At 49.3% G+C, this 18552-nt stretch overlaps 1 protein-coding gene across 1 annotated transcript in view; it reads left to right on the forward strand.

Annotated features, from left to right (window-relative positions):
* Positions 1 to 18552, forward strand: part of LOC149369545 (uncharacterized) — a 97648-nt gene that overhangs the window by 39694 nt on the left and 39402 nt on the right. The window contains exons 5-6 of the mRNA XM_089558875.1: positions 5387 to 5555; positions 9270 to 9551. Of these exons, the coding sequence (XP_089415001.1) occupies positions 5387 to 5555; positions 9270 to 9551 (451 nt within the window). The remainder of the gene's footprint in view (positions 1 to 5386; positions 5556 to 9269; positions 9552 to 18552) is intronic.

Consider the following 18552-nt stretch of genomic DNA (forward strand, 5'->3'; position numbering starts at 1 on the left):
TAGCCATGCGGATAAGAGCATTGATCTTGTCTTTATCCGAACAGGAGAGGTTTAGGTAAGGAGTGGCGTAAAGAATGCGGCTAAGCACGAACGCATGCAGCACCTTGAGATTATCTGCTTCGTCTAGACCGGCTCGTGAATGTGAAACCCTTCTAAGAAGATGGATGACGGAATAGGTGGACTCTTTTAGTGAGTGTAAGGTTGTTTTTTCCCGTGTCCTGTAAATGCAGGCCAAGAATGCGGAGGGTAGGTGTTTGCGGTATGGGAGTGTCATGCAGGTAGATAGTGAGGGGGGAGGTAGGGACGCGCCGCGGGCGGATTATGAGGTGTGCTGACTTTGTGGGGGAGCATTCAAGCCCAATGTTTGCCGCGTGAGTAGCGATAGTTGTGGCGGCTTCCTGAAGGGTCGATTCTATGTCGCCATCCGAGCCGTATGTGGTCCAAACCGTTATATCATCCGCGTAAAGTGTGTGTCCTAAGTGCGGGATGCGGCTGAGAGCCTTGGCCAGGGGGATGAGGGTGAGGTTGAAGAGGAAGGGAGATAACACCGCCCCTTGCGGGGTACCAATGTTACCAAGCGTGAAGGGGGGGGGGGGGTCTGTATATCATCTATATGCAGTGAGGCTGTGCGACCGTTTAAGAAGGCCCGGATATAGTTGTAGGTCTTAGGCCCCAACTGCAGCTCTTGGATGCCCTGCAGGATGGCGCTGTGCGTAACTTTGTCGAATGCTTTGGTGAGGTCGACTGCCAGGATTGCTCTGGTGTGATGTAACATGTCATTGAGGATAGCGTGTGAAATCTGCAGTAGGGCGTCCTGTGCCGAGAGGTGGGATCGAAATCCTACCATAGTATCTGGATATAGTCCATGGGATTCCATGTGTTGCGTGAGACGGGTGAGGATGACATGCTCAAACAGTTTGCCCAAGCACGAAGTCAGCGAAATGGGACGGAGGTTTTGGGCGTTAATGGGCGTGTTCGTTTTAGGAATGAAAATTATTTTCCCGTGCTTCCATTCAGCAGGTAGCGCCCCCATTTCCCAGCACTCATTGAAGTAGTCGGTGAGAAGGGAAATTGAACGGTCATCTAGGTTTCTGAGCATGACATTTGTGATTTGTTCCTCCCCAGTGGTTGAGTTTCGGAGCTTGATAAGGGCTGCTCTGACTTCAACCTCCATAATGGGGGCGTCGAGGGAGGGTTGATCGGGGCCCACATAGTCGGGATATGATACGGCTTGGCCCACAGTGGTATAAGTTGATTGGAGTTGGCGTAACAGTGCTTGATGATTTTGACGATTTTTATGGGTAAGTCTTTTTAGTGTGAGCCGAGTTTGCTTTTTAGCTTGAGTGGGGTCTATCATATGTCGCAAAAGATGCCAGGCCCTGGTGGAGGAGAGATTACCTCGTAATCCGTCACATAATTGGTGCCAGTTAGATTTACTGAGTGCGGCACTGTGTTCTTCTATTTGTTTCTGTAGTTGCGCTAATTTTAGCTTAAGTTTCCGATTTTGCTTCTGGGTTTTACAGCGTGTGAGGATACTGTTTTGAGCTTGGAGTAGGTGCGCTAAGCGACTGTCTGCAACGGGAGTCTCGGGGGTGGCGTCTAATGTTTGCGTGAATGCCTGGACATCCTGTTTCAGCTCTGTCATCCATGTGTGGAGGTTAGAGGGTGATTCTAATGTTTTGGCCTCTCTGTGCTTCCGAAGATTATCCCAGCTGGTAATCCTGACACGGTAGTTTTTAGCTTTTTTGGCGAAATCAAGCTGTATAGTTATGATATAATGATCACTGCCCAGGGCCTCATTTGAGTTTGTCCACACCGGTGTAGGAAGGTTGCGACCAAAAGTAAGATCTGGGCTTGTGTCGGCAGTGACACTATTACCGATTCTTGTAGGTGTGCTCAGATCATTATATATGGACAGGCCGTGCATCTGAAGGGTGTTGCGCAATTCCGCTCCTCTCTTGTTAGTGCGTGTGTACCCCCAGTCTGCATGTGCGCAGTTGAAATCCCCTAATATAATGAGGGGGTCCTGTTTTGCAGCGTTGGAGGCGGCTTTAATTAGAGAGATTAAATCTGAGGCCGGTTGCCTCGGAAGGAGGTAACAGTTGAGGATGAAGAGGGGTTGAGATCTGTGAGTGGAGGGGATTAATTCTAGGAATGTGTGAGCTACCGGCGAGGTTAGTACATGACAAGTGTATGGTAGGAAATGTTGGAGATACGTGGTAACCCTGGGGTTTGGAGTGGTGTCGGAGGGTACCAGAGCGTATCCTAGCAGCGATAAATTTGTGCCAGCATCCTGAAGTGCTACTATATCAGGGGGTGTGGAGGAAGCAGAGAGGAGCTGCTGCAGCAGGGGGTGTCGTTTGCGACGAAACCCCCTGCAGTTCCATTGTAGGATGCTTAATTGGAGATTATTGCCCGTCAACTGGGCCATGCTGGAGGGTGGGGGGGGGGGGGGGGCGGAGGATGGGAGCAGCTATGGCGTTGCTAGCTGGGATATGTGAAGACATTCCAGCAATTATTTGTGGAATTTGTTGTAGAACAGCAGAGGTTACCTGACTGATGATAGTTTCTGTAAGCTTAGTGATGGCGGCTTCAATGTAATTTTGAGTCTGAGCCAGAATACTGGCTTCGAGCTGTTGGGCAAAGTTTTGTAATTTAGAATCCATGTCTGGAATGTCTTCTGGTCTGCGTTTCTTTTGTGGAGGGGGTGTGGAGGGTTCGGGTGTAGGTGCAGAGGTTTGGGGTGTTGGTGAAGGAGTGGGTGGAGAAACGGTAGGAGGGATGGAATTAATGGCTGCCCTAAGATGCCTTACCTCTTCCCGCAGGAGAGCTATCTCTTCCTCCCGCTGTGACGTTTGGGGTGTGCTGGTGGGTTTGGTCCAGGCTCGCTGGTGATCTTGATGAGTCACTAGCGGTGGAAAGTCCTTTGGCGTGGGCACTGGTTGCTTGGGGTTTGGCGCGGTCTGTCTACGAGGTGGAGGGGTCCTGGCTTTGCACGAGCCGGTACCGGTAAGGTGGGAACCACCACAAAGAATGCAGCTTGGCGTGCATGGGGTCTCTTGCGGGGTGTGCATCTCGCCACACCGCGGGAAGAGTCCAGCCTTCGGGAGAGGGCACACGTCGTACCTGTGTCCAGGTTTCCTGCAGTTTGTGCAGGCATCGGGGCTTCCCTTGTATTTGGTGCAGCGGTGTACCACACACATATATTTAATTGTGTGAGGCACGGGACCTGAGGCAAAAGTTATTAAGATGGACGTTGTTTTACCCATGCGTCGGGCCGCTATAATGTTAGCGTCCGGGTTTCTGTACTGTAAGTCAGTTAGGATTTGTTCTGGTGTCTCGTTCCAGTAGGCCCGGGAAATGACGCCCTTGACTGCCGCTGGAGGGGCCGCGATGTACGCGGCTACCGGGTATTGTAGTCCATCTATGGTAATTTGCTGAATTTTCACCAATGCCAGAGCTGTTGCCTCCGCCACCGTCGCCACTGTGAAGGTGTTGTTAGTTGGGTGGATTCTTATGTGCAACTCGCCAATCACTGAGCAATCACTGATGGTACCCGCCGGCAGTGCGGCGAATTGCTTGCTTCTATGGACGACGGCGCGCGTCATGCGTAGGAGCTGTGGCGTCTCCTTGAACGCGCTTCGGGTGTTCCCAGATGCAGCGTCCGGTGGCGCACCGGCGTTGCTGGCGCTTGGTTTAGGTTGAACGGTGGCCGATACCGGGTGTTTTGGGGGTGAATTCGAATCTGTGGTCCGATTACGGTATGCATGGAGCACAGTTTTCCACTCACCAGGGTGGCAGTCCAATGGGTTCAAGGTCTCTCCATCCACGGGCTCCTCCATGGCTGTTGGGGAGTGAGGAACGCGGCGCGCCGGCGAGGCTTGCCTATGCTTTCACATCTTGCTGTATCTTCACAGTATAGGTGCTTACTTTGTTTGTGGGAAGGAAGACGATTGGTATACAAATCTGCGGCAGGCTATTTCCCGTATTTTGCAACTGTGGTCTTTTTCTCGCGGAGTTAAAAGTGGGTGCAGGAGGAGGAGGAGGTAGAATGCGAACAGCAGGGAGGTAGGAGGGGTGAGAGTGGGTGGTTTTAAGTAAAGATCGCGATCAAATGAAGCCTTTCCTCGTGCTATTTTCTTCAGCAGTGTAAGCGTAGATACGAAACGGCGTTTTGGAGAAGGTGCCATTCAATGTGGTGACGCTAGTGTCATATGTGTAGGAATTAGTTACGAAACGTGCGGCCCTATTTTGAACTGTTTCTTTATAAGTGTAGCGTAATTATGATCTCAGACTACGGCTGCATATTCTATGATGGAGCGGAAATTAGTAAAATATAGGTTTTCTTAGGATCACTAGGGGCGACTCTGAAATTGCGCTTGATGAAATCAAGTGCACGGTCAGCTTTCATAATTACATATTCTGCGTTTTTGTTCCATGTGAGGTTTGAAGGAAATATTATGTCAAGGTATATAACGCTATCAGCCAAAATAATATTTTCTTTATCCAAGTAATACATCGCTTCTACATTTGTGTTCTTTCTGCTGCACCAGATATAATAAACAAACGTGGTTTTGGGCCACCTGTTCCGACATACTTTTAGGGAAGAAAATGCGACTTCAAACAGGATGAAGATGAGAACTGCACAGGACTTATAGCTCCTCCTGAATGCTGGTCGTGTGTGGTTCTCGTCTTCGTCCTGTTTGCAGTCGAGGTTTTTTCCCCGACACGGATACAATTACATTTTGAAATCAAGTTTCATCATCCATTTGCAGCACCAGGACGTGATACGATTAATATCTGTTTGGAGCCCAGCAGCATTGGCCTGTGTAGGTATATTTCTGTATGTGACGAAATGATCAGCCTATGACGTTGGGAGGTGACGTTAGAATCTAAGTAATTTATATAGATTAGAAAGAGTAGTGGTCCTAAAACTGACCCTTGAGGAACCCCGGAAGTTACGCATGGTAAATCAGATTCGGAACCATTGATCATTTAGTTAGTTCAGATTACGTAACTAAACCTTTTCTGCAATTAAAGACATGTTCATGTTGCAAGTGCCTCATTAATGCTTTCACATCTTGCTTTATCTTCACAGTATAGGTGCTTACTTTGAGCCTTCAAAAACCTCGAAAAGCGATGTTGAAGCATAACTTTTCAAATGAACTCATTTTAGGACACCGCAAACTAGGGGTGGAACTGGGCGCGGTAAATGAGAAATATTTGGCATTAAAGCGCTCTTCAGTACTTTGTTACGCCTCACAACCTCTGTCTTTAGAATACAAAATTGTGCGAGGGCCAAGTGTGGCCGACACGGCCTGCCTTTATATTTGATGCACCGCCGTTGCTCCAGGTTTACGCACTGCCCTGCTGTTCATCCCTGCAGGTTGCATGTCCCCTGGGGCGAAAACGACGTCTTCCTAGGCCATATCCCAATCATGCACCAGTCCGGGATGCTGTACACCGTGTTAGCTCTGCTGGACGGCGCCACGTGCGCATTGATGCCTGCCATGATGGGACCCCTGGACATCATGGATGCTGTCGAAAAGTACAAGGTACCTAACCGGAAAATGTCACTTTCAGGATGCGCAGTTTGTTTAATTGAATTGGTCAAGCTGACGCTCCAACCTTCCTGCTGCAAATCGAGCCATGGATACCGGTACCGTTTTTTACTACACTTTTTAAAATATGTTGAAATATGAAGCGAAAGGTGATATTCCCTTTTTTGTGGGGTACCTAGAGTATACGAACCGAGTGAGAGAAATCTTCAGTGTGTGGAAGGGTACAGAGGTCGACCGGAGATAGTCTCTGGTCTGCACTAAACACTGAATGAAAACAGAAGGGGAAAAGCAGCAGTCGGACGAAAGTGAACATAAGAATGAAAGATGGCGGACTACGCTGCCGCAGTGCCGACCTTCGCTGTTGGAATGTGGCAGAGCAGAATTCACACAGGAGACTTGGCAGCGGCCCTCTACATAGCAGCAATAATCAGCCGCAAGGCGCCAATCAGTTGTTGCAGCATCGGATTCGATTTGAGCGTCTCCAGTTAAATGTTTTGTGTCACTCACAAGTGAACGAGCTTCGACACTATAGTCATCAACCAGAATTCAAAACAAGTGCCGCTAGTCCCCTTGGCACCCACCATGCTGTGCACGACATTGAGCAATAAAAAGTAATGCGTTTGCACCATCCCTGACGTAACAAAGACAATGAACGAGTTAGTAATGAACGGAACTTGATAATGCTCTAGGATTAGCAGCACTGGCTGGAAACTGTTCCGTCTTCCTGGCAATGAGACACTGGTGCAGAAGAAGCCATTGGCTTCTCTAACATGAGGGGTGAGCTCTTTACTATGCAAGCTAGCATGTACAGTCAGGCCGGAATGAAACGCGAACAGAGCATGTCAAGAAAACAAAATATTTTACCTGCCTACTTTCAGCTGAAGTGTACAACTAGCCTGATTCATGTGTCTGGGTAAAGGGCCTACTGACATGCATAATCGAAAATAGGTTGTAAAGGAATATCTCGCTGCAAAGCAGAGATGTATGACATATGCGTGTTCGCGTTTCATTCCGGCCTGACTGTACCTCTTAAGAGGCCGTTGCGACGGCGTTGCGGAAACGAACTGTGTGTTAAGTTTTATGAGCGATTAGAGGATTTATACCGAAGTAGCCACAGCAATAAACGCCTTATTATAGGAATTGGCTGCCTCCAAAAAACCCTCCACTGCGGCTTCGATGCGAAGCATGTTAGCTATTCCCAAGCAAAGATCATCGCTCGCCACCTAGCGGCCTTCCCGAGAAACCGCAAGCTCAGGTCAGCATAACTTTTATACTATTCGTGCGCCGTTAAACTGCACCTCTGACCTCGACTCCTCGCGATGCCGTCGGGTGAAGACAAAAAAAAAATGCGAACGTCCAAAGAGTTATGCTGCGTCCCATTTTGTCTGCATTCTCTTTGAAAAGTGCGCGCAATGTAATTTGGTCAATTTGCGAGGAAGCCAGAGGGTGCGCTCCGGAGAACGTTATTCAATGACTTACTCAGAACTGGAAAAACAAGCGACCGCAACATGGCCGTTTGTTCAAATCATTGCACTATGGACTTCTTCATTTTCGCTATTCATAAACTTACCTGTTAATCGGAAAAGAAGAGAATGGAAAGAGATGCTCGTTACGAGATAAGTGACGGAATTCCATAGTCACCGAAACCAATCAGGATAGGGGATGGCTTTTTTTAATTTTGTTTTTATCAATGGGATATTGATAAAAGCAGAAGAAAAACAACCACAAGCCGCCGGCGTGATCCGAACCCACGACCTCCGAGTTTCTTATAACATGTTATGATATGTTCGTTGTAATCACTTATTTAGTGACATAATTACGTTGTGAACTTGGATTCGTTTTGTAGGCGAACCGTCACTGACAGCTGATCTTTGTCTTGAAGCTGTCGGTAGTACCTACTGTTCTTTTTACGTTCCTGTAAAAGATGTTTGCCCTCGATGAGTAAGCCAGGATGTTAACAGCCCTTCGCTCAGCACGGCCGTACGACAAAGCGAAGGTGGACGCAGAAATGGGACAACGTAATGGAGGACAAATAGGAGATCAGATGAGCAAAGGGACAGATGTGGACAGTGAATCACTGAGGGATATATCCAGATCCAGGATGTACTTTTTACACTGTTCTCAATCTCCAACCGCTCCACCAGCACTCTTGCTTATTTCCATTTAAATCCGCTCTCGTTTTGGACCTGAAATAAATTTCCAAACTTGCTACACATCATGATCCGACACTGCCTGCCTTTCTCGAGCTCACAACGCTCACATAAGTTGCCTGTGTCAGCCATTGGACACAGGCGGCAAACCGGTCTGCCGAGGCAGATTGTTCCATGTAAATCAATGCGAGCGTGAAACGATTTCTGCACACGCTCCCCTTGATAAACACTTTTTCTCCTCATTTTGCTATATCACACATTGCACAAGTTTCTCTAAAAATAACTTTACTACGGGCGCTTGTTGTACAGAATACCATGTGGTTTAATGCCGACTAAGATCGGCTCCATAGTAGGCGTAAAAACGTGGTTCCGGAGTTATTGGTATGAATATAAGGCTTACAATAGTGCAGATTTACAGAAAGCACAGTGAGCTCGCCATTTCTTATGCCATCGTTCCATGCTGCTCTAATAAGGCAACCGCAGCCGGCTGCACAATGATGCAGCGCATCATCAATCAAGCAGATGAGAAAAGTCGAAAGTGAAAGTTTATTATGAGGAGTTAGTTCTGTGAAAACCGCAAAGTGAATTGCCTTTAGCAGTCAACAGGTGCCCACAAAGGGATCTGCACCTTTAATAAAAGCCGACAGTGTATGTGTGCTGGCTTCCAACACGTCTTGCTCACTGAAGCGGCATTTCATCTTGAGAACAATGTGGTACGCCTGACGCTGTGATCTCGACGTGTCTGAGCGCAGAGGTGCACAAGGCGACTATTTTTGTGTCAAACCAGCACGGTTCTATAATTTTATTTCGCAGAAAGAGTTGGCCTATATAATCCGCTCGCCGTCTCCAAAGCAAGGGATTCTATACCACAACCAGCAGCCGCGGTGGCTCATTGGTTATGGTGGTCGGCTGCTCACCCGAAAGACTCACTTTCAATCTCGGCCGCGGCGGTCGAATTTCAATCGAGGAGAAATTCTAGTGGCACGCATGCTGTCCGAGGTCAGTGCACATTAAGGAACCCCAGGGGATAAAAATTTTCGGATCCCTCCACTCAGGCGTCCTTCAAAGCCTGAGTCGCTTTGGGATGTCAAACTCCTTCAACCAAACCAATCTGTACCACGAGAACTGTGTACCACAAATTCTAAAAACTGATATGAATATTACTTACAGACGGCTACACGTTTCTCAAGAAATAAAGAGCCTAACAGTAACACTTTTATATTTAACTGTTCAATATTAGATAACCAGCCTGCTAGTTGCAAGTCTTAGGTGTATTTTGATGTACTACACCGCTGACAAAGAAATGACGAAAAAAGAGACTACTGGCTCAAATAGCTGTATTTAAAAATCGTGAAAAATCTTAGGTGAAACTCTCTTTGTACTTGTTTAAAAGCAATGACGCACACCTCCTTTGGTGTTGCTTTCTTCATGCGCGTAGAACAATACTTCACTCCAATAAATACCATACTGAAAAAAAAGTGTCGTCACGAGGCACCACGTTCGATTAGTGACTGAAACTTCATCAATTTGTGGTCCTCTGTGTCTATGTTTCGCGCAGGTGACGGCAACTATATTTTTCGCGTCTCATCTGCAAGCTGTGGTGCGTGAGATGCAGCGCACAGGCCGAGGTCTACGCAGCATACGCGGTATTGCTGTGGGTGGAACCGTGCTCACTTTGTCCTTGGCAAAGGCGGCTCGCAAGGCCTTCGTCGGAATCGAGAACCTGCTGAACGAGTACGCCATGACTGAGTCTTGTGGCGTCATTACCAGTCCGCCGATAGGAACCAAGCCGCAGAACAGCATCGATATCGGAGTGCCAGGGACGATGGTTGAGGTCAAGGTTCGTTACTGTGGTATACTGAAAACACGAAAAATGTTTCTTGTTGTGTTTGTTGAAACAAGTTGTGCATTCGAACAATATATTTTACCCCTCGTTGAAAGCATGAACACTGTCTTTGGAATCGGTGAAAAAGAGCGCTTCAAGGTCCGTCTTTCGTACAGAAATCTTAACAAGAAATCAGAGGTCAGTTTCCTTCAAGCCCTGGTGTGTTACTTCGGGAGACAGGACAAGACGAGAAGCTGTTGCTCACTGATTGTGAGGTGGAGGTTCGCGATATTGCCTTGAATCTTTGCAGTGTTTATTTGTTCATTCTTCAAGGCTGCCGCCGCGCCACTTTATCACTTTCTTTCTGATGCAAGAATCGACAAGAGTAATCTCGAGTGATCGCATTCAGGCTGAGCCGCTTCTAGGTTGTTCCAGATTGTTCTGGTAACTGCAGCTTTATTTCGAAAGTTCGCGATCAACTTGAAATTCAGCATGCCCGAGCGCGGCGGGCAATATGTTGGACGAGCACCGAGCACGTTTGCTGATACACTGCTGCCGACTCATTGAGTTCTTTGCGGGCGAAAGTCATCCCAAGTAAAGAGTTTTGTTTAGAAGTCATTTTCGCTCTCTTCCTGCTCTCCGGACTGTAGTCAGAACTACGTGACATCTGGTGGAGGTGCTGACCTGCTATTCTGCTAGACCTTCCACCAAGGAACCTAGTGAATAGCCAACGCCCATCTTGCTTCTCCAGCCCCGCGAGCCACCGATTTTCTATGCAGAACCACACGAATATGTAGAAGACTGGCTAGACATGTAGGACCATGTGGCAGCGTTGAACGCTGGGGACGACAGCGCCAAGCTTCGGAACGTTTATTTTGGATTGGACGGCCCAGCCAGAACGTGGTTGTAAAACCACGAATCTTGCCTCATGACCTGGGCGACCTACAGTAAACAGCTAATTGGTGCGTTCAATAGCGTTGTACGGAAAGAGCGGAGGTAGTGCTGCAGTCACGAATTGAACACCAAAACGAGAATATGACTGCGTATGTGGAAGAAATGAAACGACTTTTCAGGCGCTCCAACCTTAACATGACTGAACAAAAAACGCTTGTCTGATACATGCCGTAAAGGAGCAACTGTTCGCCCACCAGACCCGCGATCATCCAAAAACCGCCGCTGAGTTCGTTGTTGAAGCTTCTACGATCGAAAAGACCCTTGATGCGTGGACCCGTCACTACAATCGGCAACTTCGTGGGTTCGCCCAAAAGATGCCTGCGATATCTGATACGCGAAATTTTTCGCGAAGAAATTCGCCGGCTGCTGCCATCTCCAACACAGCAGATGCCGCAGAATCAGGCGGCGTCGCTCACGGACGTCAACCGTTGAGAAGTACAGCATGCACTTGGCTCCCCGTCACCTATAACACGAACAGAAGCTGAAGCCATGACCCACGCCGCCGCACTACGCAGTCCTCCGCACTGTCAAGACCCCCAAGCCCTTTTCTACTGCACCAGCTCTAAAATAACAACGGCCCCTAGCTCACGCACGCCCACCTTACGATCGACGGAACAGCTCTAAGAAATGGGACGAGTCGATCGCTCCCGACAACCACCCACTGTATTTCCATTGTGGCAATGCCGCGCACATACTACGCCACTGCCCGCACAGACGTATCGACCTGAGGTATTTAGCCATCAACACCCCACGACCGCCCCTCGGCCAGCAACCACGTAAAAACGACGACTACCTGCGCAGAGGGGAGTACCTGCCATCAAGCCGCCTTTCCGGCTCCCTGTCGCCGTCCATCACACGTTTTGCATCACCGGGCCGCAGCTACGCCTGTCCGAGGACTGTCCCCTAGTCCCCGTAGGGGCAACTAAACAAAGCAACCTGTGGAGGTCAGGTTGCTTGCCGAGGAAACGACGAAGATCTCAAGCGACCATGCCGTTTGAAGACGCCGCATACAATGACAACCTCGTCCACTACGCGAAGCGCCTTCAAAACGACGCTGTCATCAAGAAAAGTTTCGACCACACGCCCCACCCACGATTCACATACCCAACGAAGCCGTAACCCGACGCCGAGGACGACGTGCAACGCCTGAGTCAGGACATCCGACTTTATTGATGGCCGGAGAGTTGCCGCTTTGTTCGACACAACGACACAGCAGCTCTATGAAGAGCTGCTGTTTCTAGGCTAGATCGTTAGCAAGGCGGGAGTACACGCAGATCCACAGAAAACAGCTGATATCGCATTATCTCCACAGCCGGCCGATAAGAAAGCTGTGTGCAGATTCTGCGGACTGTGTACGTATTACCGACGATTTTTCAAGAACTTTTCGCGCATCGCCGAGGCTCTGACCCACCTGAGAAAGGTAGATGTGTCATTTGAATTGGGAGCGCCGCAAGCAGAAACCTTCATGGAACTTTAGGGTCGTTTACAGTCCTCACCGCTCTTCGCGCACTTTGATGAAAACGCCGAGACTGAAAGTAACACCGACGGAAGCACCGTGTGCCTAGGCGCTGTCCTCGTACAGGCTGGACAGCGATCACCACGCACAATGCTGGCTTGCAAGTTTGAAGGATACCTCCGGTCGCCTCGCTCGGTGGAGCCTGCGCCTCCAGGAGTTTGACGCCACCGTCGTTTACAAGTCTGGACGCGAGCACTCTGACGCCGACTGCCTGTCACGAGCCTCTGTATATGAACCGCCTCAGGGCGACCATGAGGACTCCTTCCTGGACAAATCAGCTCCACCTCTTTTTCACAGCAGCAGTGCTCGGCCCCGACTTAGAACGCCTCATCGAGTACTAGGAATGCAAGGTTTTTTCACCCACCGCATCGTTCAAGCTAGGATTGTCTTCATTCTTTTTGCAGAATGTTGTCCTCGTGAAGAAGCATTTCGCAGCGAACCAAACAGTCTACCTCCTTTTTGTACCTGCAAGTCTTGGCGGTGTTCTTCAAGCTTCACACGAGGAGCCGACAGCTGTACATCTCGGGTGTTCTCGCACCATCCACCCCATTCCGGACAAGTATTACTGGTCACGAGTGTCTGCCAATGCTGCACATTATGTGAAAGCCTGCCGAGATTGTTAACGACAAAAAGCCCCTCCTACCCGACCAGCAGGATATATGAACGCTATTGAACCCCCCTCAGGGCCCTTTCAGCAGATCGGCATGGACGTGCTTGACCCTATCCCGAAGTCAAGGTCTGAAAATAAGTGGATCATGATAGCCACCGACTACCTGACCCGCTATGCCATTGTAAAAGCCCTACCGAAAGGAACTGCAGCACAAGTCACCAAAGTTTTCGGGGAGTGCATTCTTCCGCGACACGGCGCCATCGATGTACTTATTACCGAGGAACAGCATTCACTGTCGAACTGACGGAAGCCATCCAGCGTTGCAGCCAAACCAGCCATCGGAGGACAACTACATACTAACTGCAGAACAAAGGACTCACCGAGCGCCTGAACAAAGCCATCGCCAATATTCTCGCCATGTATGTCGATGCCGAGCACAAGACCTGGAACAGCATCCTGTATTACGTCGTCTTCACCTACAATACCGCAGTGCAGGAGACCACCCAGATGACGTATCTTAGTCTCGTCCATGGCAGGGAGGCCACGACCATGCAAGACGCCATGCTGTCCAACGTTACCAACGAAGTTAACGCCGATGTCGCCGCCTATCTTCTACACGCAGGAGCAGCCCGAAGGCTTGCCCGATTAAGGATCAAACACGAGAAGCGAATCAACGCCAGACGCTACAAACTACGAATACGCATCTAGGAATATAACACAGAAGACTGAGTCTTGGTTTGGACGCCCTTTCGCCGCAGCGGATTGAGTGAAAAGCTTTTGCACCTCGATTTCGGCCAATATTAGATTCTTCGTCGGCTAGGTGAACTGGACTATATGAATTCGTCCTTAACGAAATGACTGCATCCCTGCGAAGCCGCGTACGTCCAGAAGTTTTCCATGTCGTCCGTCTAAAGCCCTATTATGCAAGCTAAAGGACGCTGTGTTTCCACACTCTGTGTTTCTTCTTGCACAATCCGGTTTATTTGTTTCTAGTCTCCTTGTGTTTTAGAGCATCGGGTCGATGCTCCTTTGAGAGGGAAATAATGCCGCGAATCTTTGTAATGATTGTTTGCTCATTCTTCAAAAGCTGCCGGCACGCCGGTTTACCGCTTGGTTTTTGATGCGAGATACGACCAGATTTATCTCGATTGTTCGCACTTTATTCCAGAATATTTTAGTAGCTCTACACGCTCTATCTCGAAAGTTTACTATCAGCTTGAAATTGAGCACCCCAGAGAGCGACGGCCAGTCTTTTCGACGACCGCCAAGCTCACCTGTTGCTACGCCGCCGCCAACTCAGTCAGTACTTTGCGGGTGCAAGTCAGCCCAAATAAAGACTTATGCTTAGTAGCCATTTTCCCCGTCTTCCTGCTTTCCGGACTGCAGTCACCACTACGTGACAATATTCACCCCTAAATGAACTGCGTCGCTGTACAGTTTATTGATTTTCTCTCCTAATGGCAGTCGCAGAACGCAGGTGGTCCAATTACATTTTTTACCGCTGATTATACAGTTCGTAAACGGCTCTAGAACTGAATTATCACAGCCAATGTGCGTTCACAACAGGACGAGGTACTCTCCAAGAGAACTTCGGATATTTGGTCTAGTGCTAGCAATGTACAGGTGCGGATGGAAGTGAATGGAGCACGCCGACAAGAAAACACTTAGAAAAACTAAAACCCCCCAATTAACTAAAAGTAATATCTCCTACCTCCTCCTTTATATGGACGGATGGCAATGTAATGCTGTCATAATATATTCTGCACTCAAAGGCTCGTTTGCTCGTATAATCAGCTGCGCGTAGGCGCCTACTCTTCTCAGATTTATTTTTTTTTTGAGCAGGAAAGCTTAGCGATTATTTCGGAGTCTCTATACACCTCGGACACCTCGCAGGCTAACGTTAAAAGGACCCGACTGAGAGTAGTCCCTTACTGTTTGTTTGTGGATAGGTTAATACGATGCTCTAGTTGCACACTGTAACCCGATTGTGACCAGAACAATTTTGACGTGGGGTTAATTGCTTGTGTTGTGTAACAGCAATCAAAAAAGGCTTTTAGCAGCTGCTTCGCGCGCAGATAGATTGCTGCATGACTCACTAGAATGTTGTTTGTTTCAGTGTTAGTCATCTTGGATCAGTATACGCAGTAATGGCTTACAAGAGGACACTGCCGTCCCTCGTAAAACAGCCCGAAGAAAAAAATTCAAGCGCTGAAAAAGCAAAACTCGAATTTACTCAGTCCGGTTCGAAGCAAAACGTTCGTTTAGGAAGTTGCTTGACGCAGGAGCTGAAAACAAACAAATGTATGCAACTATGTTTGACGGAGGTCCTCGCTTGCATTCACCAGTCTTAGCCACGCAGATACCTAGTATTCAAGTGATACATCGTAAAAAAACCAGCGCTTAAGAATCCTCAATTCTTCTTCAATTCATAGGCTACTGCGGCTAGGCACAGTTACGGCCGATTTTGGTATGAGCCCTGCCAGAAAAAATACAATCACCAATGCGTGCAACATGAATGCTATACCTACACCATGAGCAGCATGGACAGCGGGGGGTCTTCAACAGCGAGAACCACCGCTTTGTTAACGAGTTCGTGAGCGAAGGAGTCCAACTGCAACCAAACAATTATGTCCAGCGATTCGCGCAACATGACAGCTAGACTGCACCGCGAGCATCGTAAACGGCGGAGCTCAAACAACATCGAGCCCATGAACGAGTTCGACTAAACCAAACCAATATCCCACGTAATGCTCGCGACACCAAAGCTACACCTGCAGATCCTATAGCAGAGACAGCAGCGTGAACGGCGAGGCTTAGACAGCGAGAAGCGCGGCTTTCGTCACCCGCGAACAAATGAATTCATCTACAACCATGGCATACGGCATTGACTGCGAAGAAAGACGGCAGTCGCTCGCACTTTACACCAAATCCTTCGAAAAAAAAGCCGATTGACAACTGAAGAACGGCCACTCAAATCGTAAAGAGACGCGGATCCAGCTCATCATCTATATTTTCCTGGCCGATCCTATGCAGCGAAACCAATCTGCGAGCCTGATTTCTTTAACCGGACGGAATGACAAAACCCTTTTCCCGCTGACTCCTCGGTTGCTGCACACGTAAGCGCAACAGAAGCTCGGCGTCGCCGCAGCCCGCAGACGACGTCAAAGTTGGACAAGCGTTTTCCGCAAAAACTGTGTCGCACTAAATGAAAACGAAACGCGATTTCTACCCCCGACAATGGTGCCGCGGTCTGCTCCAAAGCGCGCGCTAACACGTGAGTGCAGCGTCTCGGCCAAAGGGAGGCCCCATTATGCGGCGGCGCGCTAGGAGAGGAGAACAGCCGGAAAGTTTTTATAGCCCTGTCACACGGCCAGTTTCAATGGCCATCGAGTCGAGGGCCATCGAGATTTTCGATCGCCGTCGAACTCGAGGGAGTTGTGGAGCTGCTACACGGCAAATCTCAATGGCCATTGAAATCGTTCTCGCGTCTTACGCCAAGCTCGTGTGGCGCCACAATCGCTACGTTCGGTTTCGCGCAAATAACAAAAATATATTGACGAAACTTAACTAAATGTAGAAATACACTTTTTTGCAGTCATAAGGAGTGTTCACACTTGTTCGAAAATCCGGCAAGCGAAGCGGATTCGTTCGCCGCAAAAACTAGGACCTTTTCTCATCTGTTGACGCACGGGCGAGTTGGAACGGCCGCGCCGCTGCTGCTTCTCGCTGTGCGCACCACGTCGCCGCTCGCGGCGTACACAGATACAGTGAGAAAAGAGCATAAATTTATGCTGTCTGCGTACCACGAGCGTATGCACGCTTACGTACGCTAAACGAAGGCGCATTCCCACATTTAGTTCAGCGTATGCTAGCAGAGACGCAAAAATAAACTCAGCCTCTAGTGGCGCCATCTGGTTGTCAAAACGGGAACCATTACTGTCAACAAACCTACTCTCTTAGGCCTAGCAGCGGCAGAATCGTCAATCTAAATAAAAAATAAAGCAAATTTATCCCTTATACGTTTTCTGGTAGGCAAGATGAGACGAAGCAAAAGACTGGTGCCCCATTTATGACGAGTGAACGGACAGAAAAAGGCAGCAACAACGAGAATTCAGTCCGAAGCGAGGGGTCCGGCTTTGAAGGGCGCCGCCATGTTTGTTGTCGTTCGAAGCAATGCTAGCAACCTTGGGCAACGCTCGAAGGCCCTCGAAATCTCGATAGAGTTCCGGGCTGCTCCGTCGACTCGATGGCCATTCAACCTGGCCGTGTAGCAGCGCTCGATCCCCTTCGAGTCGATACACTATTGATTCGAGGGCCTTCGAAATGCCCGTGTGACAGGGGTAAAGCCCCTTGATTCAATGCGCGAGCCATCGCCGCCTAGCCGAGCCAGGCAAAAATTCAAAATCGCCACACGCATGTGCAGGCACCCTAGCGGCGCGAACCTCTCATTGCTCTGCTTGCCTCGCAATCAACCAGCATCTATGTCGCGCTGATGATAATCTTGATCGGATGGTCGCACACTTGTAGCGAGCGGGCATTCTGGAATGCACACACCGCTTCCTGAAAGCGGTAGCGCCCGCGTGGACGGCTCTACTATTAGGCCGCTTTGTCCGAGAGAGTTGGAAGCGCTTTTACGGCGTTAATAACCCGCGTTTTTCGAACTTTTTTTGCCTCTGGGACTCATCTGCGCTCGAAACACTTCACGTAATGCCGCAGTTTCCTGTTAATTTACTACAGTTGTCACTGATGATTCGACTCGCCCCTGCGAGGCGCCGACGCAGCACCAAGGCGTACACCCTGTCTGTGCTTCGTGAAGCTCACTGACTGTGTACTGCACTTGCTCTTACCGCCTTAGCTTATCGCCATCAATACAGCGCGCTGCCTATCGCGCTGTCATGTGCGGAGCAAAAGTTGTCACCCAGCGTGTACCTTCGGATCTTAGGGTGTCTACAAGGAACAGCTGTCTCACTTCGTCACGCGAAGGCTGCGGCAGCGATTTGTCGCTGCTTCGTGTTCCACATGCGATATTTGGAGTATGCGCACCCGTATACGCCCACTAATGAGAAAACGAGCCGCAACAGGCAGAAGCCAGCGATACAGCTCCTGTGTGCGAGCTATTTTACTTTACTGCTGCCGGTTACATTTATATATCGGTCTGTTTTACAATATACGCGTAGCAAGCGAGCAGCAGCACCCAGCACCTTTCGGAGCAGTCACTTTCCTTGCGACGATGGATCGCGCAACAAAAAGGGCCAGGTTCGGCGGTTTCCTCTCATTTTAAGCTGAGCAACTAGGCCAGGTTCGAGCGCAGGAGCTTTGCGTTGCCGGACAGACACACAGGGCGTAAGCATTGCCGGTGCATCACTGACTCGTAGGAGCAAGACCGAAATCAGTTGTAACTGTATTGAACGAACCCGAAACTGCGGCGGTATATCGAGAGTTTTCAGCACGTCGAAAGCGAGACTTAAATGCGTCCCAGCAGAAGAGTGTAGAGTGAGAAGCACGTGGGCTATTTGCGCTGGAAACGCGCCTACAGCTGTTTCAGATGAAGCGGTATAATGGTAGCGCCGCCGCCGCCGGCTCTGCGGCATCATGGCAGCGCTTTGCCCATTCCGAAACGCCCGCTCGCTACTAAAAGCGCAACCATCCGACCATTATCCCAATTAGTGCAACACTGACGCCTGCCCAGTGCGATGCAAGTGGAGCAGTGGGAGGGTTGCGCTGGTTGAGGGCGTGCACATGCGCATGGCGGTTTTGAGCTTTCCTATGGTTCGGCTAGGCGGCGCTGACACGAACAGTTCTTTCTTGTGCAGCGCCCTCCGTTTACTTCAGTCTGCACCTGTACTCATTACCCCCGCAAGCGTTCTGAGGCAGTCGCTCAATCTTCATCTTGAACTCTATCGGCAAAGCTAAGTTCTTGGCCAGAAAGCTGTGCA

Source organism: Amblyomma mixtum, chromosome 1, assembly GCF_055824585.1.
Source record: "Amblyomma mixtum isolate Tamu chromosome 1, ASM5582458v1, whole genome shotgun sequence".
In the NCBI taxonomy this organism is placed as follows: Eukaryota; Metazoa; Arthropoda; class Arachnida; order Ixodida; family Ixodidae; genus Amblyomma; species Amblyomma mixtum.